Source organism: Leptodactylus fuscus, chromosome 6, assembly GCF_031893055.1.
Source record: "Leptodactylus fuscus isolate aLepFus1 chromosome 6, aLepFus1.hap2, whole genome shotgun sequence".
Classification (NCBI taxonomy): Eukaryota; Metazoa; Chordata; class Amphibia; order Anura; family Leptodactylidae; genus Leptodactylus; species Leptodactylus fuscus.
The window spans coordinates 144,578,188-144,605,638 of NC_134270.1; the positions used below are offsets into that span (position 1 = coordinate 144,578,188).

Consider the following 27,451-nt stretch of genomic DNA (forward strand, 5'->3'; position numbering starts at 1 on the left):
TCGTTTAGCTCCGCCCCCAAATTAGCGTGTAGCTTCGCCCACCCATATTGGACTATGAAGTACAGGCAGCAGCAACTCCATTCTGTGTTACATACAGAGACTGCCTGTCTCTGCCATAATGAACACAAATGAATTAGCTAGCCTGATAACTGGGAGAACAGAAGAAATGAAAGCAGCTCCTCTCCCCTATCTGAGAGCAGGAAGCTAGGTCACGTGGTGCAGACACAGGAATAGCTAGAAACACAGGCTGGCTCCCTGCACTTAGCCCCTCCTCCCTCCCCCCTGAGAGCAGCAGATACATCACTTGACTTCTGAGCAGATAAGTCAAAGGCTGTGTCAATAATGAATTGAATAAAGTAAGATAGTGGACAAACAAAGCAGTTTTGCTGAAGCAGTGTATTTAGGAAAAGTCTTACATCCACATTAACAAGCAGTATAGATAGGATCCTTGTGATGGGACAACCCCTTTAAGGGATGTTCAGTACAAGTAGGACTTTTCTTTCTACATTTTCGGGAGTTTTTTTTTGGTGGAAACGGGGTAGAAACCCAGCGGACTCCATTATAGTCTACGGGGTTTGCTGGTTTCCATGGATAACCATTTTTTAAGCACATTAGGTTTCCGTTCGTTGGGTCCCCAAGTGGAACCCTATGTGAGCCCTAGTGTAAGTCATTCCTCATACTCTCAGGTTCTCCACATCCATTATTTAGACTGAGGCTCCACGTTGTGGAAATGCGGCTTTTTTGTTGCAGACTTTGTTTTTTTTTTTGAGCCAAAGCCAGGAGTGGACTAGGCAGAAGGGAGAAGTATAAGAACTTTATATATATCTCCCATTCTTATTGTAGCCATGCTTGGCTTTGGCTCAAAAAACGGCACTAAAATCTGCAACATAAAAAGCTGCATTTCCGCAACGTGAGGCCTTAGCCTTATGAAAATTTTAATTTGGTGACTGGTCAGTAGCTGAGTATGGGGGAATGTTTGGGAATATTACAATGTTTACTGAACGCCAAAACGGCGCTTGGACAAACAGCTGTCCCTCTTGGGTATCGAATGTGACACTCTCTTATATAAGAGCTAACCAGTAAAAGGTTTTTTTATCACGTATATCCATATTTAGATTTGTAGACAAATAAGTAAAACATTTTAACCAATAAAAAATTTGCAAATTTTTAAAGATTTTCTCTAACCCTCTTAGTGGCCAAGTCGATCAGTTGCCAATGGACACGACCATGAAACTTTTTATGGCCTGGGACTTGTCAGAAAGCCATCCATGATGCCCTTATTATGGCCGGGTTATCAGACAGGGCCACTACTTGTATGAGACGATAACCTGCAAAATTTTGGCAAAATTTTAAAATATTTATATTGCAAAATTGTTTAGCTTTTAATTGTCTACAAAGTTAAATATGGTTATGTTTATAGGAAACCCCTTTAAGGCCACAAAGTTGTCCCAACCGCAGGCCTAAGCCTATAGCACTATATATCTCTATGGTGGGTTGTTACAGTCACCATCGGGATAGGATTTGTGGTTGTAATATGGACCATATAATACTGCCGCATTATGGCTGTTTAGAAATAGGAACGTCATGGTCAATACTTAACTCTTTGTTGGAAATGTTACATCTCCTGATATGGATACACCAATAAAGATCTAGATAATAGCATAGGCGCTGCTATAGGATGCACATTTTGCTATTTTTGTATACAATGGTATACCGGGAGTCCGGGTAAAGAAGAGGTTAAGCATGTAAGGCACAAGTGAGGCATGGCATATTGGTGCCCACCAGTGCGTACGCATGCCCTTCCCTAGCTCACATTACATGCTGACAGTCCCATAGATTTCACTGTAATGTGAGCTGCAGGTATAGGTTGTGGGACATGCTCGGAAGGTTTTAATGTCAGAGGGAGAGAGATTTACGACGTTGGACGACTTCTCCCCTGTGCTGGTCGGACCAATGACTGCTTTATAGAGCATAGGCGAGAAACCAACACAGCTTGGATACACTAACGCTAAGGAGAATTCCAGCTTGGTTACGACAGCTGGCACACAGTATGCTTCTTACTGCGTATAATTATAACGTATTATTAATTATTATCACTTTTATTGGATATAGGTTATGTTTGGAAAAATATGTTGCTGAACGTTGACGGTATGTTAGAAGTTACGACTATGGATATATAAGACATGCCTTGTAATGGTCCTTATTTGAGCAGGACCGGCCCATCTTCAGGACTACAGATATAGATATGTCTGTCCAGAACTGGGCAAGCCTATAAACATGCCATGCCTTGGTACGACCGCTACTTATTACGGAAATCTAATGATTTGCATCACATTGAGTTGTTTTATTTATTATCCAGCATCTGCCATGCTGTACATAGGGTTATGGAGTTGGCAGGTCAAACCACCAACTCTGACTCCTCTATTTTAACGCAAACTGACTCTGACTCCTTCATAAATGGCTGCCATGGTCAGTCAGAAGTGGTAAAAATCCTCTAAGGCTGGGTTCACATCTGTGTCCGATTGCCATTTGGGGATTCAGAGCCATATTCCACTAAAAAAAGAGGGAGACAAAAGTCCTGGAAGCAGAACCTTTCTCTCCGTATTTTTCGAGCAGAAACCGAGCGGATGCCACGAAAGTGTATGCGATCCGTGGGTAACCGCTTTTTGAGTGCATTGGCTTTCTGTTTTTCGGGTCCCCAAGTGAATCAGAAGAATGAAAACCCAAACGCAGGAACCTAGCGTTATTCATTAAAAAGACAAAGACTCCTATGGAAGTAAATATGTAACAAACGATATAGGCAATGGATTATACAATATTAATAATTGTATAATAAAAATAAATAACCACTTTGGAATTGGGAACTTTTTTCTGACTCCGACTCCAGCCAAAATTGCTTTCAACTCTGACTCCGACTCCTCAATCCCGTCTGTAGAGACTGCGGCCATTCCCATCAGTCTCTATCACCAATGGGACACACTCATTTCCCTCCCTTCATCTTCTTGTTTTCTTTGATCCTATTTTATTCAATATTACAATTAAAGCTGAAAAAAACTATAAAGAAATCTTCTGTTAGTGTCCCAGGAAATCCGTACTGACAGCCCGGCATCTCCTCACCGTCTTGTGTCTGGCTATAAGACAACTGGCTGCAGTCGGAACCTCTGAAGGACACGAAATAGCCTTGGATAGAGCAAGAGACTTGTAAATAGGCAAAGATGCTTTAGATCAGGGGTCTCAAACTCGCGGCCCCCCGAACAATTTTGTGCGGCCCGCACAAGCCTAGGGACGCCGGATCCAAGTTGAATCCGGACGTTTCACCATTTTGCCCACAGGCAGTTCTATATACTGCCGGAAAGCTGACAGTGCGCTGAGTTCAGCACACTGTCGGCTTTCCCGATGTGGGCCCGGTGTGAAGAGCTTACGGTCCGGTACCGTAGCTCTTCTATGGTTAGAAGAGCGTCTCTGACACTCAGTCAGAGACGTCCTTCTTCACAGCACAGCCAATCGCACTGTGCTGTGAGAGCTGGGAGGAACGCCCCCTCCCTCTGCTCGCAGTACTCGTCCATAGACGAGCATTATCAGGGAGGGAGGGGGCGTTCCTCCCGGCTCTCACAGCACAGCGCGATTGGCTGTGCTGTGAAGAAGGACGTCTCTGACTGAGTGTCAGAGACGCTCTTCTAACCATAGAAGAGCTACGGTACCGGACCGTAAGCTCTTCACACCGGGCCCACATCGGGAAAGCCGACAGTGCACTGAACTCAGCGCACTGTCAGCTTTCCGGCAGTATATAGAAATGCCTGTGGGCAAAATGGTGGAAGGTCCTCTTTAAACATTGAGGTGGAATAAAGGGGCTCATGACACTGGGGGCAGACGAAGGGAGGGGGGAGAACGGCATGACACTGGGGCAGAGATGGAGGGACATGAATCTGGGGGCAGAGATGGGGGGACATGAATCTGGGGCAGAGATGGGGGGACATGAATCTGGGGGCAGATGAAGGGTGTATATGTAACTGGGGGAAAGATGGAGGGGGGACATATAGTTTACGGGTGACTGTAGGAGGATTATACAGTGTGGGGGCACATGAAAAATGAATGGGCGGAGTCAACATAAAAGTGGGTGGAGCTAAATTTGCCGCGATGCGGACCGCCGACTGGCTGGGATCTTGCTCTGCGGCCCACATGCTGAGTTGAGTTTGAGACCCCTGCTTTAGATGAAGGTTTACCAGATATTGGTGCCGAGTCGTGTGAGATTAATCATAGTCAGTAGAGATGAGCGAACACTGTTCGGATCAGCCTGAACGCAGATGTGAACTGGCCCTTACAGGGATCCCATTGCTTGCTATTTCCTGTTTCCATCTTGACACACAGGAACCAGAAGAATATGTCCCTCCGCCATTCACTGTCCGCAGTGGTCACGTGCCGGAAACAGCAATGGACTGAGCGGGCATTTCTGACCATTTTCTGTGTGTCGACACCGTACCATGAAATCGGAAGAACCAGGTGAGCATTGGGGGATGGGTGAGGTATTTGTTTTTAACCCTTTCAGCCCTTTTTGTATAACTTTATATTCCATTGCACAGCTACATGAGACAGTGTAATGGCACTCTGAAGGGATTACATTGATGGCACTGGTTAGGTTCACACAGTGTAATTTGGAGGTGGTCTTCCTCCTCAGATTCCTCTCCAAGTTCTAACCTTGTGATACCTGTGGCAGAAAATCGAAGAGTAGCTTCAAAGATCAGCTCACACATTAGCCTCAGACACAATAGGGCCTGCCTGAACCTCAGACATAATAGGGCCTGCCTGAGCCTCAGATACAATAGGACCTGCCTGAGCCTCAGATACAATAGGACCTGCCTGAGCCTCAGACACAATAGGGCCTGCCTGAGCCTCAGATACAATAGGACCTGCCTGAGCCTCAGACACAATAGGGCCTGCCTGAGCCTCCAACACAATAGGGCCTGCCTGAGCCTCAGATACAATAGGGCCTGCCTGAACCTCAGACACAATAGGGCCTGCCTGAACCACCAACACAACAGGGCCTGCCTGAGCCTCGGACACAATAAGGCCTGCCTGAGCCTCGGACACAATAGGGCCTGCCTGAACCTCAGATACAATAGGGCCTGCCTGAGCCTCGGACACAATAGGGCCTGCCTGAACCACCAACACAACAGGGCCTGCCTGAGCCTCGGACACAATAAGGCCTGCCTGAGCCTCGGACACAATAGGGCCTGCCTGAACCTCAGATACAATAGGGCCTGCCTGAGCCTCAGACACAATAGGACCTGCCTGAGCCTCAGACACAATAGGACCTGCCTGAGCCTCGGACACAATAGGGCCTGCCTGAGCCTCAGACACAATAGGACCTGCCTGAGCCTCGGACACAACAGGGCCTGCCTGAGCCTCGGACACAATAAGGCCTGCCTGAGCCTCAGACACAACAGGGCCTGCCTGAACCTCCAACACAATAGGGCCTGCCTGAGCCTCAGACACAATAGGGCCTGCCTGAACCTCCAACACAATAGGACCTGCCTGAGCCTCAGACACAATAGGGCCTGCCTGAGCCTCAGACACAATAGGGCCTGCCTGAGCCTCAGACACAATAGGGCCTGCCTGAGCCTCAGACACAATAGGACCTGCCTGAACCTCAGATACAATAGGGCCTGCCTGAGCCTCAGACACAATAGGGCCTGCCTGAGCCTCAGATACAATAGGACCTGCCTGAGCCTCCAACACAACAGGGCCTGCCTGAACCTTGGACACAATAGGGCCTGCCTGAACCTCGGACACAATAGGGCCTGCCTGAGCCTCCAACACAATAGGGCCTGCCTGAGCCTCAGACACAATAGGGCCTGCCTGCGCCTCAGACACAATAGGGCCTGCCTGAGCCTCAGACACAATAGGGCCTGCCTGAGCCTCCGACACAATAGGGCCTGCCTGAGCCTCCGACACAATAGGGCCTGCCTGAGCCTCCGACACAATAGGGCCTGCCTGAGCCTCAGACACAATAGGGCCTGCCTGAGCCTCAGACACAATAGGGCCTGCCTGAGCCTCAGACACAATAGGGCCTGCCTGAGCCTCAGACACAATAGGGCCTGCCTGAGCCTCAGACACAATAGGGCCTGCCTGAGCCTTCGACACAATAGGGCCTGCCTGAACCTCGATACACAATAGGGCCTGCCTGAGCCTCCGACACAATAGGGCCTGCCTGAGCCTCAGACACAATAGGGCCTGCCTGAACCTCCAACACAACAGGGCCTGTCTGAGCCTCAGACACAATAGGGCCTGGGCAGGGTCAGTGTCCTGAAAAAGAAATGTCTGCCTCACATTGGAAATAATGGGAGTCATATTCCAAACAGAATTTGGAGCGGTCTTCATAGCGAGATCTACATTAAAATCAGTTCCAAATTCCTCTGCGTTACAGAAGTAGAAGAACCTGGCCATCTCTTTTCAAAACAGCGATACACCTGCCCACAGGTTACGGGTGGGTCTGTAGCTCAGTCCCATTCTCTTCAATGGAGCTAAGCTGCAATACCAGACACAACCCATGGTCAGGTGTGGCACTGTTTTTCAGAAAGTGGCTATAATGTTGTAATCACATGTAGCCCCATTGTGGGCGAATACTAATGACACAACACTGTCTACCTAAGAATTCATATGGCAAAGTACTGTACTGGTGACGCTTGGCAGGTTTTAACGTGTCACGAGACATTAGAATTAGAATTTACCTTAAGAATAACTCTAACTTCCAATAAGGCGTGCCAGATGACTACAATATGACATAAGCGTGTAAAACATATATAATGACTTACTTGATGGTTATACGCCCTCCTGCCCTGTTCCCCTGCATGTACTACATGTACAAGTACGTGTTCTTATATTTCCCATATTCTTATTGGGTTCCATCCTCAGATATATCTGTCACCTGAGATCACATTACAACCACACACAACAAGCCTTTGTGTTAAACTTACACGCTCATCTTAGGTAGTCTGTATATTCAATTTTCATGAGCATTTTTATCCAAAGAAGTCATTGAGGATGCACAGCTTGTATATTGTGCAAATGATTCCCCCACCTATATCTTTCCCTTTCCCCCACCTGCCTGCCCATTGTCTGTACACAGTTGCAGATTCATGGTAATAAAATATTAATAGGGGATTTTCAGTACACAGAGTGTCTACTTCTCCCGACAGAGCCAGATCCTTCGTACAATAAACGCAAACCCCACAGAGGGTCTGATTAACATGCTGGCGGCATTACAGGAACCCATACAGGCATCTGATTATGAGTGCAGATCTGATGTAGATAGGAGAAAACCGCACTGCCTTTCCTTAACCCACTCGCCTCCAAAAGTGCAACACCCTGAATAAAGTCGGAGCCTGAACTGGTCTACGTCTGAAGGAGGATTACTTATATAGCAGAGGATTACTTATATCATATTATATAGAAACCCAGCCATGTCCGATCACTGTAAGGTGATCGCTTAAATCACATCATATAGATAACAGCACTGTCTGATCCTGTCCTGATAATCTGTAGTCAGGAGATCACTGGACATTATATATATACCCGGGACTGTCTGATCCTGTCCTGATAATCTGTAGTCAGGACATCACTGGACATTGTATATATACCCAGCACTGTCTGATCCTGTCCTGATAATCTGTAGTCAGGACGTCACTGGACATTGTATACAGTATATACCTGGGACTGTCTGATCCTGTCCTGATAATCTGTAGTCAGGACATCACTGGACATTATATATATACCCGGGACTGTCTGATCCTGTCCTGATAATCTGTAGTCAGGACATCACTGGACATTGTATATATACCCAGCACTGTCTGATCCTGTCCTGATAATCTGTAGTCAGGACGTCACTGGACATTGTATACAGTATATACCTGGGACTGTCTGATCCTGTCCTGATAATCTGTAGTCAGGACGTCACTGGACATTATATATATACACAGGACTGTCTGATCCTGTCCTGATAATCTGTGGTCAGGAGATCACTGGACATTAACTATATATACCCAGGACTGTCTGATCCGGTCCTGATAATCTGTAGTCAGGAGATCACTGGACATTATATATATATATATCCAGGACTGTCTGATCCTGTCCTGATAATCTGTAGTCAGGACATCACTGGACATTATATATATATACCCAGCACTGTCTGATCCTGTCCTGATAATCTGTAGTCAGGAGATCACTGGACATTATATATATACCCAGGACTGTCTGATCCTGTCCTGATAATCTGTAGTCAGGACATCACTGGACATTATATATATATACCCGGGACTGTCTGATCCTGTCCTGATAATCTGTAGTCAGGACATCACTGGACATTATATATATATACCCAGCACTGTCTGATCCTGTCCTGATAATCTGTAGTCAGGACATCACTGGACATTATATATATATACCCGGGACTGTGTGATCCTGTCCTGATAATCTGTAGTCAGGAGATCACTGGACATTATATATATACCCAGGACTGTCTGATCCTGTCCTGATAATCTGTAGTCAGGACATCACTGGACATTATATATATATATATATATATATATATATATATATATATATATATATATACCCAGCACTGTCTGATCCTGTCCTGATAATCTGTAGTCAGGAGATCACTGGACATTATATATATACCCGGGACTGTCTGATCTCATAAGGTGCAGTCAGGAGATCACTGAGTATTGGACAGCACTGTCATGATCATCCACAATCTGCCGGACATTACAGGAATCCAGCCAGCATATGAACCTACTTCCCACATCCACAAACGAATGATTTATGCACAGTCAAGTGCGACAGAAATATTACTACCTCATTCATCACTTCCAAGTCGACACAATGCACAAGGGTTTTTAAAGATGGCAGCGATTAGGATTGCTACACAATGTGCGGGTGATGTGATCTGACTGGTTCACAGCAATTAAATGGGCCAGCAAAGCCGAAAGTAGAAGCTACCGGGTCTTGCAGGTAAATGCAGTCTTTTGCATTTCCAGACATTGTATGGCTGCGTTCCAGACCACCTTTGAGTTTCTACAGGGTTTAGACACTCATTTAACTGTGGTTAAGTATATACACAATACTGACACAAACAACAACATGTCACAAAGCGGAACTGTGTAGAGCAAATGATTTAAAGCAAGCCCATAAGGTGATTTCTGCCACCATATCATAGAGCAGGATATGACGGAGGGATTTGGAGCAGGATTTCTAAGTAAAAAGAAGAGCAAATCCTGCCTGGACTCCTAGGAGAGACAGTGAGAGTCCTGCTGACCCCGCACACACACAGCGAGTGACTGCTGTCCGTGTATTACACAGTCCAGTCATATTAATGTGAGCACCGCCTACTTTTGACCTCAACGTTATATAACCAATCGCAGAAGGCGCGTGTCATCAGCCATCTGGGTGCACTCATCATTGTGGAAGGAACGATGGATCAACACAAGTATGCATCTATCCTTGCGGACCATGTTCACCCCTACATGCGAAATGTTTTTCCTCAGGATGGTGACATCTACCAGCAAGTCAATGCGACGTGTTATAAAGCTCGCAGTGTATGTGTGTGGTTGGAGGAGCACCAGGATGAGTTTACCGTACTACCTTGGCCAGCAAATTCCCTGGACTGGAACCCCATCGAGAATCTGAAGAACCACCTCGATCAGGTTGTTCACACCATGGGTGCTCAACCGCGTAACTGAGCGCAACTGGCCACGGCACTGGAGTCGGCATGGCTCACCATCCCAGTGACCATCATCACAGCATCCCCTCTCTTCCTGCACGTCTCCCAGCGGTCCGCTCTAAATTGTTCATGAAGGGTTCGGTTCTGAACGGCACATAATGACGTGACCCCCAATTGGGTACAATAAACCAATCTCTGAAGAGTCCCGGGTGCACATAATAACCCCCAATCAGATATAATGCGCCAATAAAAGTATGTCTGTGATACAGAAGAGTCGTAGATAGGTAGCGTGCTATAAATTATACAGCCTACGTTTTCCACCTAGGCCAATAGTTCTCATATTCCACTGACTGATGTCTTCTAACGAAACATCAATTTCTCAAAAGATTGCCCTTTTAGAAAACATTTCCACTTCAGAAGGACTCTTCAAGCTTAATTATCTGTTGAATATGGTTTTAGGAAAATAGGCAATTAGGGAATATCCCATTATAGCCGGATTTTCGAAGCTCTCAGCATATACAACAAATTAATGCCCAATGTGACACCTCATCATGATAGATCCTAGTCAGCAAAAAGTGAGAAGGTAATGTAAATGCTTGTGTATTACCAATGTCATCATTAACGCCAAGTAACCAAGGAGCTGATAGAAGACGCGGCATTATAGCAGTAATTCACAGTTATTACCTAACCAATTGCTTGTCTAGGACTCTCCTCTATTATATAACTGTATATATCACAGAGCTCAGCTTCTCTCCTCTATCATATAACCCTATATATCACAGAGCTCAGCTTCTCTCCTCTATCATATAACCTTATATATCACAGAGCTCAGCTTCTCTCCTCTATCATATAACCCTATATATCACAGAGCTCAGCTTCTCTCCTCTATCATATAACCCCATATATCACAGAGCTCAGCTTCTCTCCTTCTATTATATAACCCTATATATCACAGAGCTCAGCTTCTCTCCTCTACCATATAATCCTATATATCACAGAGTTCAGCTTCTCTCCTCTATCATATAACCCTATATATCACAGAGCTCAGCTTCTCCCCTCTATCATATAACCCTATATATAACAGAGATCAGCTTCTCTCCTCTATCATATAACTGTATATATCACAGAGCTCATCTTCTCTCCTCTATCATATAACCCTATATATCACAGAGCTCAGCTTCTCTCCTCTATCATATAACCCTATATATCACAGAGCTCAGCTTCTCTCCTCTATCATATACTCCTATATATCATAGAGCTCAGCTTCTCTCCTCTATCATATAACCCTATATATCACAGGGCTCAGCCTCTCTCCTCTATCATATAACCCTATATATCACAGAGCTCAGCTTCTCTCCTCTATCATATAACCCCATATATCACAGAGCTCAGCTTCTCTCCTTCTATTATATAACCCTATATATCACAGAGCTCAGCTTCTCTCCTCTATCATATAATCCTATATATCACAGAGTTTAGCTTCTCTCCTCTATCATATAACTCTATATATCACAGAGCTCAGCTTCTCTACTCTGTTATATAACTCTATATATCACAGAGCTCAGCTTCTCTCCTCTATCATATACTCCTATATATCATAGAGCTCAGCTTCTCTCCTCTATCATATAACCCTATATATCACAGAGCTCAGCTTCTCTCCTCTATCATATAACCCTATATATCACAGAGCTCAGCTTCTCTCCTCTATCATATAACCCTATATATCACAGAGTTTAGCTTCTCTCCTCGATCATAGAACCCTATATATTACAGAGCTCAGCTTCTCTCCTCTATCATATAACCCTATATATCACAGAGCTCAGCTTCTCTCCTCTATCATATAACCCTATATATCACAGAGCTCAGCTTCTCTCCCTCTATCATATAACCCTATATATTACAGAGCTCAGCTTCTCTCCTCTATCATATAACCCTATATATCACAGAGCTCAGCTTCTCTCCTCTATCATATAATCCTATATATCACAGAGCTCAGCTTCTCTCCTCTATCATATAACCCTATATATCACAGAGCTCAGCTTCTCTCCTCTATCATATAACCCTATACACTGCAGAGCTCAGCTTCTCTCCATCATATCTTGCTCTCAGCAAAATTCATCTTAAGGAGCCTTCACACAGAGTTTACGCTCCGCTCATTCAAACGCGTACACACGTGTCAAAGTGACCGCTGTAAAACACAATCCCATAGACTTCAATGTGTGCCTTCAATGGGAGGCTTTTAAACCCATTGATTTGAATGTGTAGCGCGCATAAAACCAGCACACATTGAAGTCTATGGGATTGTGTTTTACAGCAGTCACTTTGGCACGTGTTTACGCGTCTGAATGAGCGGAGCGTAAACTCTGTGTGAAGGCTCCCTCACAGGTTCACATAAAGAAGACCTTTCATCACCTCCACTAATTCCAAATCTTCACATTCTTCAATAGGAGCTATGCTGTTGAATCTGGAGTTTGTTCTCTAGCCCCCACCATTCCTGAGCAACCAGTTTCAGCACAATTATGCTTTTTGCTGTCAGCCCCTGTTTCTAGGACCCTGTTGGGGACTACTGTGCAGGCTACTGAACAACCCCAGGTTATATCTGATTTTGCTTATCCCCATATTTCTTGTAGTAATAATAATACGAACTGTATCTCACAAATAAAACTTGTCATAGCTGTGAGGGCTTTATAAAAATGGAGATTCTGCTGAGAAGCCATTTTTTCTATGCTTTTACACTAGAGAGCTGATATAATTGCATTGATAAATTTCCTCATTTTCTACAAAAAAAGAAAAGGTGCTGTAAGGCGGCGATTCTACTCCTGAAAGCATCAGTGCATTACATGGACAGCAAATGCAATGCTTCAGACTATCCGGACGCTTCTCATGGTGATAATGTGGGCAACTTTCACATGAGAATTGGTAGTCCAAAATGGATAACGATCTTTATTCAATTTCTCTTCCTTCAATTCACTGATTCTCTTCTTGCGAATGGGATCATGTGACTTGTTTCGGACCTTAAAGAGGTTCACTTCTTTGGAGTCATAAAGTAAGTCATTGGACTCATCTTGGTCCATCAATAACGCCATCAAATGCCCCATTTAAAAAGCATTGTCCAGGTAGCACGTCCATTTAAGATCCTAGTACCAAATTCAGGCCCATAACCAGATCAATCATATAACAAGCTGATCAGCACTCGATTACAAGGTCAACAATTGACTGCTGATATTGTATGATCGCTCATCCCCATACAGTCTGTACATTGCACATCCCTTTTACAAGGTAAGATATGCTACAGACAGCGATACCTTTCAGGACGACAGCTTACCCCTGCAGTGTTTACATGAGGCAATGATCAGGAACAAAGTCTTACAGTCTCTCGCTCATATGATAATGAGATTATATAAAAGGTATTATAGTCATTCAGGCATTGTTACTTATGTCATGAAAAGTGCCTGTGTCTTTAACCTTTGCTTCTGTTTTTACTTCTTATCTGAGTGATTTTTTACATATACCATACACAAGCAGTGTCAATTTACAATGAAGTCTATGGAGAGGGGAAGAGGGAGCAGAAGGGGGGGGCAGAGAGATATAAAGCCACTTACTGCATTAAATTATATAAAATTATTCCTATCAGAAGGCTGGATGGTAATTCCCAATAATCTACCCGTTCTGTCTCTCTGTTTGAGAAGCTCTCCACTTCCTCCCCCTTCCCCTCTCCATAGACGTCTATTGAGCAGAGCCAGAAAGGCACTACAATAAAATATTTTACAAAGTTTGTTATCGTCACCTGCCCTATGGATTTAGGGGGGAAAAAAGTTAATTTACACTTTAAGCTTTTTCAGATCTCCCGTTACCTTCTATCATTTCATATATCATCGCCAGAGAATGTAATGAATTATTAACCCTTCAAATTATATATACTAGATGGGGTACAATTTTATATGATGACAGATTAAAACTACTTTATCTTTTCCAAGTTAACCCTTACCTTAAAGAAGTTGTTCCAAGAAAACAATGTATAACCTCCCCACAGGATCAGGGATAGGTGTATTTGCCGGGTCCTCCCACTAACCATGAGCAAGGGGGCTCTATAAGGGAGCAATGGTTGCATATTGATGCTGCTGCTCCATTCAATCTCTACACTCACCGGCCACTTTATTAGGTACACCTGTCCAACTGCTCGTTAACACTTAATTTCTAATCAGCCAATCACATGGCGGCAACTCAGTGCATTTAGGCATGTAGACATGGTCAAGACAATCTCCTGCAGTTCAAACCGAGCATCAGTATGGGGAAGAAAGGTGATTTGAGTGCCTTTGAACGTGGCATGGTTGTTGGTGCCAGAAGGGCTGGTCTGAGTATTTCAGAAACTGCTGATCTACTGGGATTTTCACGCACAACCATCTCTAGGGTTTACAGAGAATGGTCCGAAAAAGAAAAAACATCCAGTGAGCGGCAGTTCTGTGGGCGGAAATGCGTTGTTGATGCCAGAGGTCAGAGGAGAATGGCCAGACTGGTTCAAGCTGATAGAAAGGCAACAGTGACTCAAATAGCCACCCGTTACAACCAAGGTAGCCAGAAGAGCATCTCTGAACGCACAGTACGTCGAACTTTGAGGCAGATGGGCTACAGCAGCAGAAGACCACACCAGGTGCCACTCCTTTCAGCTAAGAACAGGAAACTGAGGCTACAATTTGCACAAGCTCATCGAAATTGGACAATTGAAGATTGGAAAAATGTTGCCTGGTCTGATGAGTCTCGATTTCTGCTGCGACATTCGGATGGTAGGGTCAGAATTTGGCGTCAACAACATGAAAGCATGGATCCATCCTGCCTTGTATCAACGGTTCAGGCTGGTGGTGGTGGTGTCATGGTGTGGGGAATATTTTCTTGGCACTCTTTGGGCCCCTTGGTACCAATTGAGCATCGTTGCAATGCCAAAGCCTACCTGAGTATTGTTGCTGACCATGTCCATCCCTTTATGACCACAATGTACCCAACATCTGATGGCTACTTTCAGCAGGATAATGCGCCATGTCATAAAGCTGGAATCATCTCAGACTGGTTTCTTGAACATGACAATGAGTTCACTGTACTCCAATGGCCTCCACAGTCACCAGATCTCAATCCAATAGAGCATCTTTGGGATGTGGTGGAACGGGAGATTCGCATCATGGATGTGCAGCCGACAAATCTGCGGCAACTGTGTGATGCCATCATGTCAATATGGACCAAAATCTCTGAGGAATGCTTCCAGCACCTTGTTGAATCTATGCCACGAAGAATTGAGGCAGTTCTGAAGGCAAAAGGGGGTCCAACCCGTTACTAGCATGGTGTACCTAATAAAGTGGCCGGTGAGTGTATATGATTGTGACGGTGAGGGGACCATCGATCGGACCCTCAGTGATCAGACATCTAGGACTAAGAACTCTTAACCCCTCTAAATATAGCATTTATCTAATACTGGCGATAACTGACGCTCTGATGTGGAATCTCTAAATATTACATTAGGGAACTAAATCACAAGCAATTCCCTGATACACTGTCATATCTCCACTTATACGTTACAGCCATACTGATAAGAACCATGCAGGGGACTTCTAATTCCCTGCTAAGACGCCATCAGCAGAATACAGGAACACGGGCGCTCCGTATCTATGTGTCCAGTCTGCGAATGGATCTGAGAATGTAGCAATGCCCTGAACTTGAGAAGGGAAGGATCCTTATACAGGACACAACTTCACTCCAAGTCACTATGTACACAATTAAGATATACGTTACCACTAGGTTCACATCTTTGGCATCTAATGTATTTCACTCTGACCTAATTGTACTCATTCTATGAAAAATGAGAAGCGTTTATGCTCCATTTTTCATATATATATATATATATATATATATATATATATATATATATATACTGTATATATATATGTGTGTGTGTGTGTGTGTGTGTGTTACCTTCATGCATAAATATGGAAAGCTAAACAGCCCTTCTCTCTTACACATTTTATCTTCTGCACAATTGCTTCAATTACACCCACAGAGTCACTTCATGCAAATTGTAATCGTGTGCAGTAATCCATTTGCACTTATACAGCGCATAGCAACTCAAGAGAGGATGTGTAGAAAGACAAATAGATAGATGGACAGACGTAAGACACAGACAGAATGATTTACGGTATATATTAGATATGTAGAAATGACATGGGTAGGAAGATAGAGACGACAGATAGATAGATAGATAGATAGATAGATAGATAGATAGATAGATAGATAGATAGATAGATAGATAGATAGGAGATAGATAGATAGATAGATAGATAGATAGGAGATAGATAGATAGACAGAATGACAGAACAATACATATCTGATAGTTGAACAGCAAAAGCAGACACATAGTTCAAAATAAGGAAAATGAAAGACGATAAGTGAGATCAACAGGGAAATATACATGAGATGGATGGATGGATGGATGGATGAACGGAAAGATAGATAGATAGATAGATAGATAGATAGATAGATAGATAGATAGATAGATAGATAGATAGATAGAATATGTATGACACTGGCAGAAGGTTAAACATGTAATAGTTAAATATATGAAATGAACACAAAAGAGTCAACTAGTAAAAAGAAGGATAAGGAATAAGAAAGAAAGAAAAAAGACAAAGATATATGAGATCAACATAAGCAGAGAATGGATGGATGGATGGATGGATGGATGGATGGATGAAGATAGATAGACAGACAGATAGTAAGACTGGCAGAAGGATGTATGATAGAGAAAAGAAAGGAAGGAAATAAGGAACAATAAAAGGAAGTAAGAAAGAAGAAACAAAGATGTGTAGATAGATAGATAGATAGATAGATAGATAGATAGATAGATAGGTAGGTAGATATTATAATGGATAGATAGTCAAATTGACAGAAAGATAAATATATCTAAAAGAGAACAGATAGATAGAAAGGAAGGAAGGAATAATAAGAAAAAATGAGAAAGACATGCAATAGTTAAATAGAGAAAAGAAAGAGGAATTAGATTGAAAGACAAGTATAACCTATTATATGTGAGCTCAAGAGAAGGATTTATATGCGATAGATGATAGATAGAAGATAGATAGGTAGACATGAGATAGATAATAGATAGATAGATAGATAGATAGATAGATGATGGATAGATAGATAGACATGAGATAGATAGATAGATAGGAGATAGATAGATAGATAGATAGATAGATAGATAGATATGAGATAGATAGATAGATATGAGATAGATAGATAGATAGATAGATAGATAGATAGATATGAGATAGATAGATAGATAGATAGATGATAGATAGACATGAGATAGATAGATAGATAGATAGATAGATAGATAGATAGATAGATATGAGATAGATAGATAGATAGATAGATAGATAGATAGATAGATAGATAGACAGGAGATAGATAGATAGATAGATAGATAGAAGATAGATGATAGATAGATAGATAGATAGATATGAGATAGATAGATAGATAGATGATAGATAGACATGAGATAGATAGATAGATAGATAGATAGATATGAGATAGATAGATAGATAGATAGATATGAGATAGATAGATGATAGATAGACATGAGATAGATAGATAGATAGATAGATAGATATGAGATAGATAGATAGATAGATAATAGATAGATAGATAGATAGATAGATAGATAGATAGATAGATAGATAGATAGATTTGAGATGATAGACATAAGACAGATTTATAGACAGATGGAACACATTCATCACTTCGCTGTGTTCTTCTTACTAATATCCCCAGCACAATCTCGGCTCACCATCAGTATGGATCTCCACACTTTCCCCACACCAGCAGTATTAATCTTCCTCACCCCAAACTACAATACCACTACAAGTATGATTGTGCTCATTACATAAGTGGCATCCATCACTGCCAGCGCCAATCACCACCATCCTTCACAGTAAAATGTAATATGCCAATCTCCTTAACACTCTAAGGATCAGTCCTTGGAAACTGTATCACACCACTAATACCTGCTACAGGCGCCTGTGCCAATTATACCCCATCACTGTGCCCACACATTCACCGCACATAGGCAGGACACAAACACTCAATTGCCACTTCTCATTGCTACGGCATTGCAAATATTGACCAGTTATCCAGTGTCAATGTCACATCATGTCACCAATGTCAATCATAGCAGAAATTAGATCAGCAATGTGCCAAACTTCAGTCTTATTGTATGTGCGGCTGTATTGGGCACTAAGAGTTATAGTGGGTGTAATATATACTCATAGATATATAGATAGATGGATAGACAGACAGGTTGCTAGATGGACAGATAAGTAGACAGATAGACCGGTAGGTGATAGATAGATAGATAGATAGATAGATAGATAGATAGATAGATAGATAGGAGATAGACAGATAGATAGATGGAGAGATGATAGATAGATAGATAGATAGATAGATAGATAGATGATAGACAGATAGATAGATAGATAGATAGATAGATAGATAGGAGATAGATAGATACATAAATAGGAGATAGACAGATAGATAGATAGATAGATAGACAGACAGACAGACAGATAGATAGATAGATAGATAGATAGATAGACAGACAGATAGATAGATAGATAGACAGACAGACAGACAGATGATAGATAGATAGATAGATAGATAGATAGATAGGAGATAGACAAATAGATTATTGATAGACAGCTGATGATAGATAGATAGATAGATAGATAGATAGATAGATAGGAGACAGATAGATAGATAGATAGATAGATAGATAGATAGATGCATAGATAAATAAATAGATACATTGATAGATATTACATATTTCCCTATCTGCACCAAGTTCTCCATCTGTCCCAATAGGGGCCACCAAATCTAATAAAACCCAAATCCCAATATAACTACAATGCCCAACATCCCCATGAATATCACATTCAATGTATTCCAATGTAACCCCCATCCCCAAAAAGAAAAACAAATTCTCTTGCAATATCTCCTTAAATTCCAATACCCAATATCATAAGACAATACAATTACAATATTGTTAGATTAACCCTGCACCCCCCTGATTATAATCATCCATGTAAATCCCCTATAATCTGTCCTTTTATAGACCCACCACCACCACCATTGCCCCCTACTCAGCAGTATATAGAAGACTTCTAAACTAGATATATACACATGCCTTCATTAACATTGCCCCCCTAAAACCCACCTCGAACCCCTATATACAGTGCCCCACAGACAGCATGAGATGTAATGCCATCCTGATGTGTGAGGTAGAGGTCTCCCCTTCATGCACATCATATATAACTCATTCACCTACAGCAGAGACCCCCAAAAAACTCAAAGCCCCCTCCCCAGCATGCATATGCAGGCAAAGGCATCAGTGGTAATACCATCAGCGGTGTTGTGCTTGTCTCCCAGGCTGAGATGTATGTAGACCCCCAGGCAGTGCAGGACCCCCAGGCTCAGTCCCCAGGCTCCCATGGTGCTATCACCCGGGGGGCTCCGGCCGCTCTCCCACTGCAGGATGCGATCGCTGCGGAGGGATCCGCTGCTGCTGTGATGTGGCGCGGCGGAGGGATCACATACAGCCTGCTGCTCAGAGCTGCTCTTTAAAGAGACCGCAAGTCCTGAGCCCGGGGCTTTTGTGAGGATCCTCAGCCGGTTATCCGCCCCTACACGGAGCTCTCCGGTGTCAGGACTCTCGCAGGAACACAACACGGGCAGCTTTAAGTTTCCCTCCTGAAAAGAGTCCTATGCATTTACCTGGCTACAGCCCTGTTCACACATGTCATAGGTTTTGCTGTTCAGCCCACTAATTCCTGCGGACAAAACTTATTTCTCACAGATCTCTTTACTTTATATAGTTACCTATGGGCTAACACCTTGCCCGTCTGTTTGCCTTAAATGTCAGACACGACGCGTTTTATGAATAGGTTAATATCATCTAACCTATGGTAAAATTGCGCCAATCTATATATCTCGCTACAAGTGAGTCCCCATCCCACTTTATAATAACAAAAAATATATGTATATAATATTACAGAATGCGGCACATTAAAGAGACCCTCTAGGACGCGGTAAAAATTTCGCAATAAATGCACAATTAAAGGGATTTCTCAATGAATCAGAAAAATTGCAAGAGAAGGAATCTGATTAGAATACAATTTAGCGTCCTCCATTCCTGCGTCACGCCTCTAGCGATGGCGTCCTGTTCATCATCATGTGACTGCTGTAGCCGTTCACTGGCCTCAATGGTAAGGTGCCGGTCACCCACACGTGATCAGCTGGCGCCAGCAGTCACATGGCATTCAATGGTCACATGATGTCATCAATTCACTTCTGTTGGGATGAGGACGTAGATTTCATGTATCGCTCACGATAGTTTTCTGAATTAAAGGGATTATGTCATGGAAGGTATTTATCCTCCCGATCCCCAGAATAAAGGGTCCTTCCCACCCACCGCACAGTCAGCCTGACTACAGGTGGAGCTCCCATTCATTCCAATAGGAGCTTCGGTGATAGACACGCGCTATCTCCATCCACCACCAGTCGTCTACATTTAGCCTTACTGTGGTCAAGCAGAGAGCGTGGTCTTAGGGTCAGTGGGGGGCTCCGTGGTCAGAGCCCCACCACTCAGGTATTTATCTTGGTCATGGCATATCCTAATATAAGCTATCTGACTGGTGCCGGTACCATCATAAGACCCTCTTAATGCCACCAGCTTTTTAGGTTACTGTCAAAATAGATTTATTAAGACTGGCGTTTCATATGCCAGTCTTAATATATGCCCCAACTGGTGCAGGTCATGGCTGATGTATGAAGAGGGGGGATCTGGCAAAGGTTCGGCACAAGAACGTCATTCAGATTTCTGCTGTAGAAGGTTTGATACCAACCCAGTGCTGTACCCGAATCACATACCCTCATTGTCCTAGTGATACAATGCCTGACATTAGGACGATTGTACAATTCTAGCTATCCGTTGGGTCTGCCCGTTGTCAGATGATCCTAAAACAGATTTACTAATATTGTCTATATTTTAGACAGTGTAAAACAGTCTTAAACTGTGCCAGATTTCCAACACTAGGTACACACTACCGTCGCCCCTTTGTTGTTGGGGTCTGTCATGGAGGAGCTCAGTGGACCCCATTGTCTTTAATGGGGTCCATCAGGTGTCTGTTGTTTTTAAACCCAAAGCGGCAGAGGAAAAGTCCTCCATGTGACGTGAGATTATATGTGAATATCAAAATATCTAGATTATTTGATTTTGAATTAAAGGAATTCTACAGCACATTAATATCTACACAGTCCAGTCATATTAATGTGACCACCTATCAAAATCCCGAATAACCCCCTTTGGCAGAGCGGACCGCTGTGAGACGTGCAGGAAGAGAGGGGATGTTGTGATGATGTCACTGGGATGTTGAGCCATGCCGACTCCAGTACCATGGCCAGCTGCGCTAGGTTACGCGGTTGAGCATCCATGGCGCGAACAACCCAATCGAGGTGGTCCCACGGATTCTCAAATGGGTTCAAGTCCGGGGAATTTGCTGGCTAAGGGAGTACGGTAAACTCATCCTGGTGCTCCTCGAACCACGCACGTACACTGTGAGCTTTATGACACGTCGCATTGTCCTGCTGGTAGATGCTGGTAAACATTTCGCATATAGGGGTGAACATGGTCCGCAAGGATAGATGCATACTTGTGTTGATCCATCGTGCCTTCCACAATGATGAGTGCACCCAGATGGCTGATGACACGTGCCTTCTGCGACTGGTTATGTAACGTTGATGTCACAAATAGGCGGTGCTCACATTAATAGGACTGGACTGTGTAGAAGAGCAGTGGCAAGTTTTCATTTATATCACTGATCAGTAAAGCCTATGGGGCAAATTCATTAAGACTGACGTATGATACACCAGTCTTAATAAACAGCATATAGATCATGAGATTTATGAAGAAACCTCACAATATGTGGCAGACGAGACATGGACCGGTGCTTGAGGCGCTTGTATGGCACAAGAAAGGGAACAGCCCTCTATGGCGATAGCTGTAATAAAGTCATGTAATGGCTGAAGATAACAAACTTGTCAGGTTTATAAAATGCATGAAATGCTAAAAACACTGTATTCTGCCCATGCCGAGAAAATCTGGTAGCCAACTCATTAGACAGTCTTGCATTTCCATAATGTCACTAGGTCTGTATGATCCGTCCACGCTGTATAATTCTGCACTAGAGGATGTATCATTAAGCGTCCATTTATAGCTGCCCTTTGTGCACAGGTCTCCGTTTTACTTATTTCTCCCAGTAGGTTTTTGGATGGCACTGAGGAGTTTATGATACAGCGAGTGTACTGGAGTCCATCATGTAACATGGCAGATATTGGACTAGAGATCACAGGGCAAGCTGGGAGTTTATGGCGGTTACTTGGTTGACTTGTGCTCTGGGGTCGAATCTTCATTGAGTTTGTATGTTCTCCCAGGGTTTGCACGGATTTCCTCTGTGCACTGTGCTTAGTCCCATACTGATAGGTTCATATGGTACAACCAGCACTAATGTGAGCGAGATTAATCTAATCACTACAGAATATGTTGGTGCTATATAAATAAATGATACATTATTACAGTCAAGATCTGCACTGATAGTTCTAGGTTGATTGAGGTGGGACCATAAAGGGGTCGTGCATATACCCAGGATATGTGACAAATCGCTGGGGGATCTGACACTGATCCCCTATTGAAATGAATGGGAGCTACACCTGTAGTCAGGCTGACTGTGCGGTGGGTGGGAAGGACCCTTTATATGGGGATACGTGTCCTTAATAGCACAACAACTTTAGGGGTCCAGCATGTTGACTGTTTCCAACATCAGTAAAATAAGGGATCAAAAGTCCTTCTAAGGCTGCATTCACACTGAGTAACGCTGGCGTTTTTTGTGCTTATTTTTGCACATAGCACCGCGTTAACACCGCGTATACGCCACGTTTGCGCCATTCAACGCGACCGCAAAATAGTGCGGCGTTAACGCGGTGCTATGTGCAAAAATAAGCACAAAAAACGCCAACGTTACTCAGTGTGAATGCAGCCTAAGGGGTAGTTCACACAGAGTAAACTGGCGTGTATTTTGGCGTGTAATTTTACTCGTGTAAAATAAGACTCCCATTGACTTCAATGTTATTTTTTTACACGGGTAAAAAAAACACGCCAAAATACACATCAAAATACACGTGTAAAATGTCATTGAAGTCAATGGGAGTCTTATTTTACACCTGTAATATTACACGCCAAAATACATGCCAGTTTACTCCATGTGAATTACCCCTGGCCCCACATAGCGAGCCACAGGCAAAAAGCACTGTGGAAAAAACGGTGGCGGAAACGCGACCGTTTTTGAAATTGCAGCATTTCTGCTGCAGATATTTTTCTGCAATGTGTGGATTAGCCATAATCCCATCCACTCTGCAGAAACTGTAAAATGCTATGTTTTTTCTACAGCGTTTCCACCGTGGCCAATTCGGTGGAACCCTCATTGCTCCAAAGAGCTAGTTTGCATATTGCCAAAAGTGATGATATCTCAACAACAGAGGCATCAACTCCCAAGAGGGAACCAGAGTCCTGGGTCAGACATTTGGGGCATAGGCTCTGGACGTCCAATGGCATCCATAGGTTTGACACAGAAATATGGGGGTGAGACACATTGGGCTCTGTAGTTATGGGTTGGAGACCACTGCCCTAGTATATAGACGACACCTAAAGACTGCACATCGCCAGTGTATGCCATATGCAGACAGTGTCCACGTAAGAAGCTTTCAGCTCTGAAGTCTGCAGAATTGTGAATACAACTCAGAATCAGGACAAGATATGTAATACAATGTATATAAGGTTGCGTTCACACTAGCGTTGATGGCGTGTGTGATGTATTCTAGACAGCATGAGCCATAACCCCTGCAGAAACCTCATGCTATTGTGAACAGAGCCCTGAACTGAAAACGGTGGGAATGTTATATTGGACATAGAAGGACCTTTCTGTCATTCCGTCCATAGATAGATCCATATATTGTATACATGAGTGGAATATGTGCACTAAGTGACTTGAGATGTGTAATTGCCGCCATGATTTATCTATCCCTTTTATCCAGACCTTTCTTGCTGGAATGGGTGAGGTATTTATTCTATACCTAGAAGTGTCAATGCATTTCTAGCATGGGTAATAATGGATGAGGTTGTATTTCGGCGGGGACATGGTCCCACATAGCTCAGTTCCACTCAGTGCTGACATTTGTCCTCATTAGTGAATTCAATACATGTTAACAGCTCAATACAAGATCAGCGGACCAGCCAATGCTTTGTAATGCAGCGCAGTGGAATGTGAAAATCCCCAGAGGCTGATCCATCCAAATAACACACCATACAAGCCGACCCCGCCAGGCTATCTGCTCTTATGAGTCTCTTCAATATAAAATATAGTTATTACCTGGGAAGACCTTTCCCTACCGCAGCGAGAGGAGTCGTCATGTCGTCATTCATGTATCTATTGATGCTACCAATTGTATCATTTTCTTCCAATCTTCGAAGCTATTGTTCTCTGTGAGCAGCCATTTCACCCTGAGGGCAGACTACTTGTACTGGTCCTGCTAATAACATTGTCTTCCCAAGAAGAATTAGATCTTCATGGTGTCTGCAGTAGGATGATGGTCTCATCTCAAGGTTGTTCTTTCTTATTGACCAAGGCCAGACAGTTTGGAAGGGTAAATAGTCATCAACCTGAAAAGCAGGTACCAGGGGGCACAGACATCAGTCTAAAGGAGACACGCTGATACCCAGGGTAGGCTGCATAGGCAGGTGCCTATGGTGGCACTGGGAGAGGAGCAACACAATTGTTAAAAAAAAAGTGCTGCCAAATTTCTTTATATTATCGCGAGGATGGTGTGTTTGAGGGAATTATAATATAGCAGGATTTGGAGTCTAATGATCACACCTCTTTTGTTGCTAAAATTTGTGATTGCCTATCATGCGGAGTGTGTGGTGTTAAAGGTCGTTTATCACCAAACCCCAATATATCAACCCAGCTCACAGATAGAAAGGTTGTGTCACTAGAAACCACCATATCAACTCCGCCCTGCAGGTAGATAGGTTAGGATCACCAGATCCCAGCATATTAACCCAACCACACAGATAGATAGGTTAGGGTCACCAGAACCCAGTATATCAACTCAGCCCTGCAGATAGATAGGTTAGGATCACCAGATCCCAGCATATTAACCCAACCACACAGATAGATAGGTTAGGGTCACCAGAACCCAGTATATCAACTCAGCCCTGCAGATAGATAGGTTAGGATCACCAGATCCCAGCATATTAACCCAACCACACAGATAGATAGGTTAGGGTCACCAGAACCCAGTATATCAACTCAGCCCTGCAGATAGATAGGTTAGGATCACCAGATCCCAGCATATTAACCCAACCACACAGATAGATAGGTTAGGGTCACCAGAACCCAGTATATCAACTCAGCCCTGCAGATAGATAGGTTAGGATCACCAGATCCCAGCATATTAACCCAACCACACAGATAGATAGGTTAGGGTCACCAGAACCCAGTATATCAACTCAGCCCTGCAGATAGATAGGTTAGTATCACCAGATCCCAGCATATCAACTCAGCCCTGCAGATAGATAAGTCAGGGTCACCTGAATCATATGGTGTTTTCCCCTTGTGAATCAGCACCTCCATTGCTGAGATATCCCCCAATTTTGTCAATATGCAAATTAACCGTTTGGATCAATCAGGACATTGTCATTGCTCCAAACAGGTAAGCAGCAACACCTACATTGCTCCAAAGAGCTCAGTTGTATATTGACAACAACAGGGATATCTTGGCAGCGATTCGCAAGCAGAAAACAGCAGGTGATTCAGGTAACCCTAACCTATCTGTATATGGGTTGGGTTGATATGTTGGGTTCTGGTGACAGACTCCCTTTAAGAGGTGACTACTTTGTAGCCTGAAATGATTGCTTGCAGGCAACAACAGGCTGCATTCACTGCACAAACCAGCTTTATTTAAGAAAGCCATAAGATCAGTTAGTTTTTTGACAAATGTTTATTCTGACCCACCTATACACATTCACACGTGACGACTTGTCTTCCTGAGAATAAAGAAATTGGGCATGTTGAAATACAGGAGCCTGAGTCTGGAGGCCCCATACATATTAGGTGGTCAACCAGTCGGACAGCTTTAGTATTCTCCTAAAGAGGTTGGCTCCCTTTGACATGTATATACCTGAAAAAGCTCATATGATCAGGGGTTGTCATTATGATACAATCTCCTTAAATGCCTTGGGTATTTAGAATGACTGCAAAAGGGGTCGGCCAATCCAACAGTGTGTTAAACATAAAAGAGTCAACTTACCCATAAATTCTGTTTCTCTGCCATTTTCACTGGGAATTCATGTGCCATTTCATATGTCCTTCTACCCTATGACAGCGCACTGTCCCATCCATAACATGGCCACAAAATACAGGACATGTGACAATATATCTCCATCTACAACAATGGAAGTTTATCCTGTAAATTTGACTTTCATTGGAGGTTGCAGTCAGATATCTCTTGTTTCCTATACCTTTATGAACGGAACAACACACTGTCAGGATAGATGAAACAGGAGATAGAATTTCACAAATCATAAAAATGTTGGAGTTGACTTTTTCATGTTTAACTCTTTTGATATTTAACAATTGTAAAATATGTACCTAAAATGAGTATCGTTTTAAGAGGTCCCTGTTCTAGCTAAGAATTTCCTTTAAAGTGGAGAATAAAGGCCTATAAGAGAGAAAGTAATGTAAGCATGCCTGGGATAAGTACATGTTGTAAGGATAGTGATCTGTATTCACTGCAGTACTGCATTGCCAGCAGATCTGAACAGCCTGGTTACTTCTGTTTATGTGCTCCTGTTTCTTTAAAAATTTGTGTTTTCACCTGCTAAACTTCCTCCTGCCAATCCCTGTCTTTCTGCTCCCCTAGTCTCACATTGGATGAGCAATGTGTTGTGTTCGATTCATGTCTTGTTCTGTTTTGTCTGTTATGAAATAGTCTCTGTCTGACATTTTTGTTTTAAGTCTTAGTCTGTTATTCTGTTCTGTTTGCCTATGGTCTCTGATTCTGTCCCTCTTACCTGTTGCCTTTGGCTTCTGTCCCAGTTACCCATGACTTTTGGCTTTTGTCCCTGTTACCCATGACTTATGGCTTCTGTCCATGTTACCCATGACTTTTGGCTTCTGTCCATGTTACCCATGACTTTTGGCTTCTGTCCCTGTTACCCATGCCTTTTGGCTTTTGTCCCTGTTATCCATGACTTTTGGCTTTTGTCCCTGTTACCCATGACTTTTGGCTTTTGTCCATGTTACCCATGACTTTTGGCTTCTGTCCAAGTTACCCATGACTTTTGGCTTAGGTCCATGTTACCCATGACTTTTGGCTTTTGTCCCTGTTACCCATGACTTTTGACTTCTGTCCATGTTACCCATGACTTTTGGCTTTTGTCCCTGTTACCCATGACTTTTGGCTTCTGTCCCTGTTACCCATGACTTTTGGCTTCTGTCCCTGTTACCCATGACTTTTGGCTTCTGTCCCTGTTACCCATGACTTTTGGCTTCTGTCCCTGTTACCCATGACTTTTGGCTTCTG

At 43.2% G+C, this 27,451-nt stretch overlaps 1 protein-coding gene across 1 annotated transcript in view; it reads right to left on the reverse strand.

Moving 5' to 3' along the window:
- VSTM2L (V-set and transmembrane domain containing 2 like) overlaps positions 1-19,333 on the reverse strand; it is a 58,556-nt gene extending 39,223 nt beyond the window's left edge. Inside the window, exon 1 of the mRNA XM_075277480.1 lies at positions 19,156-19,333. Within this exon, the coding sequence (XP_075133581.1) occupies positions 19,156-19,246 (91 nt within the window). The 5' untranslated portion in view covers positions 19,247-19,333. The remainder of the gene's footprint in view (positions 1-19,155) is intronic.
- Positions 19,334-27,451: the final 8,118 nt, after the last annotated feature.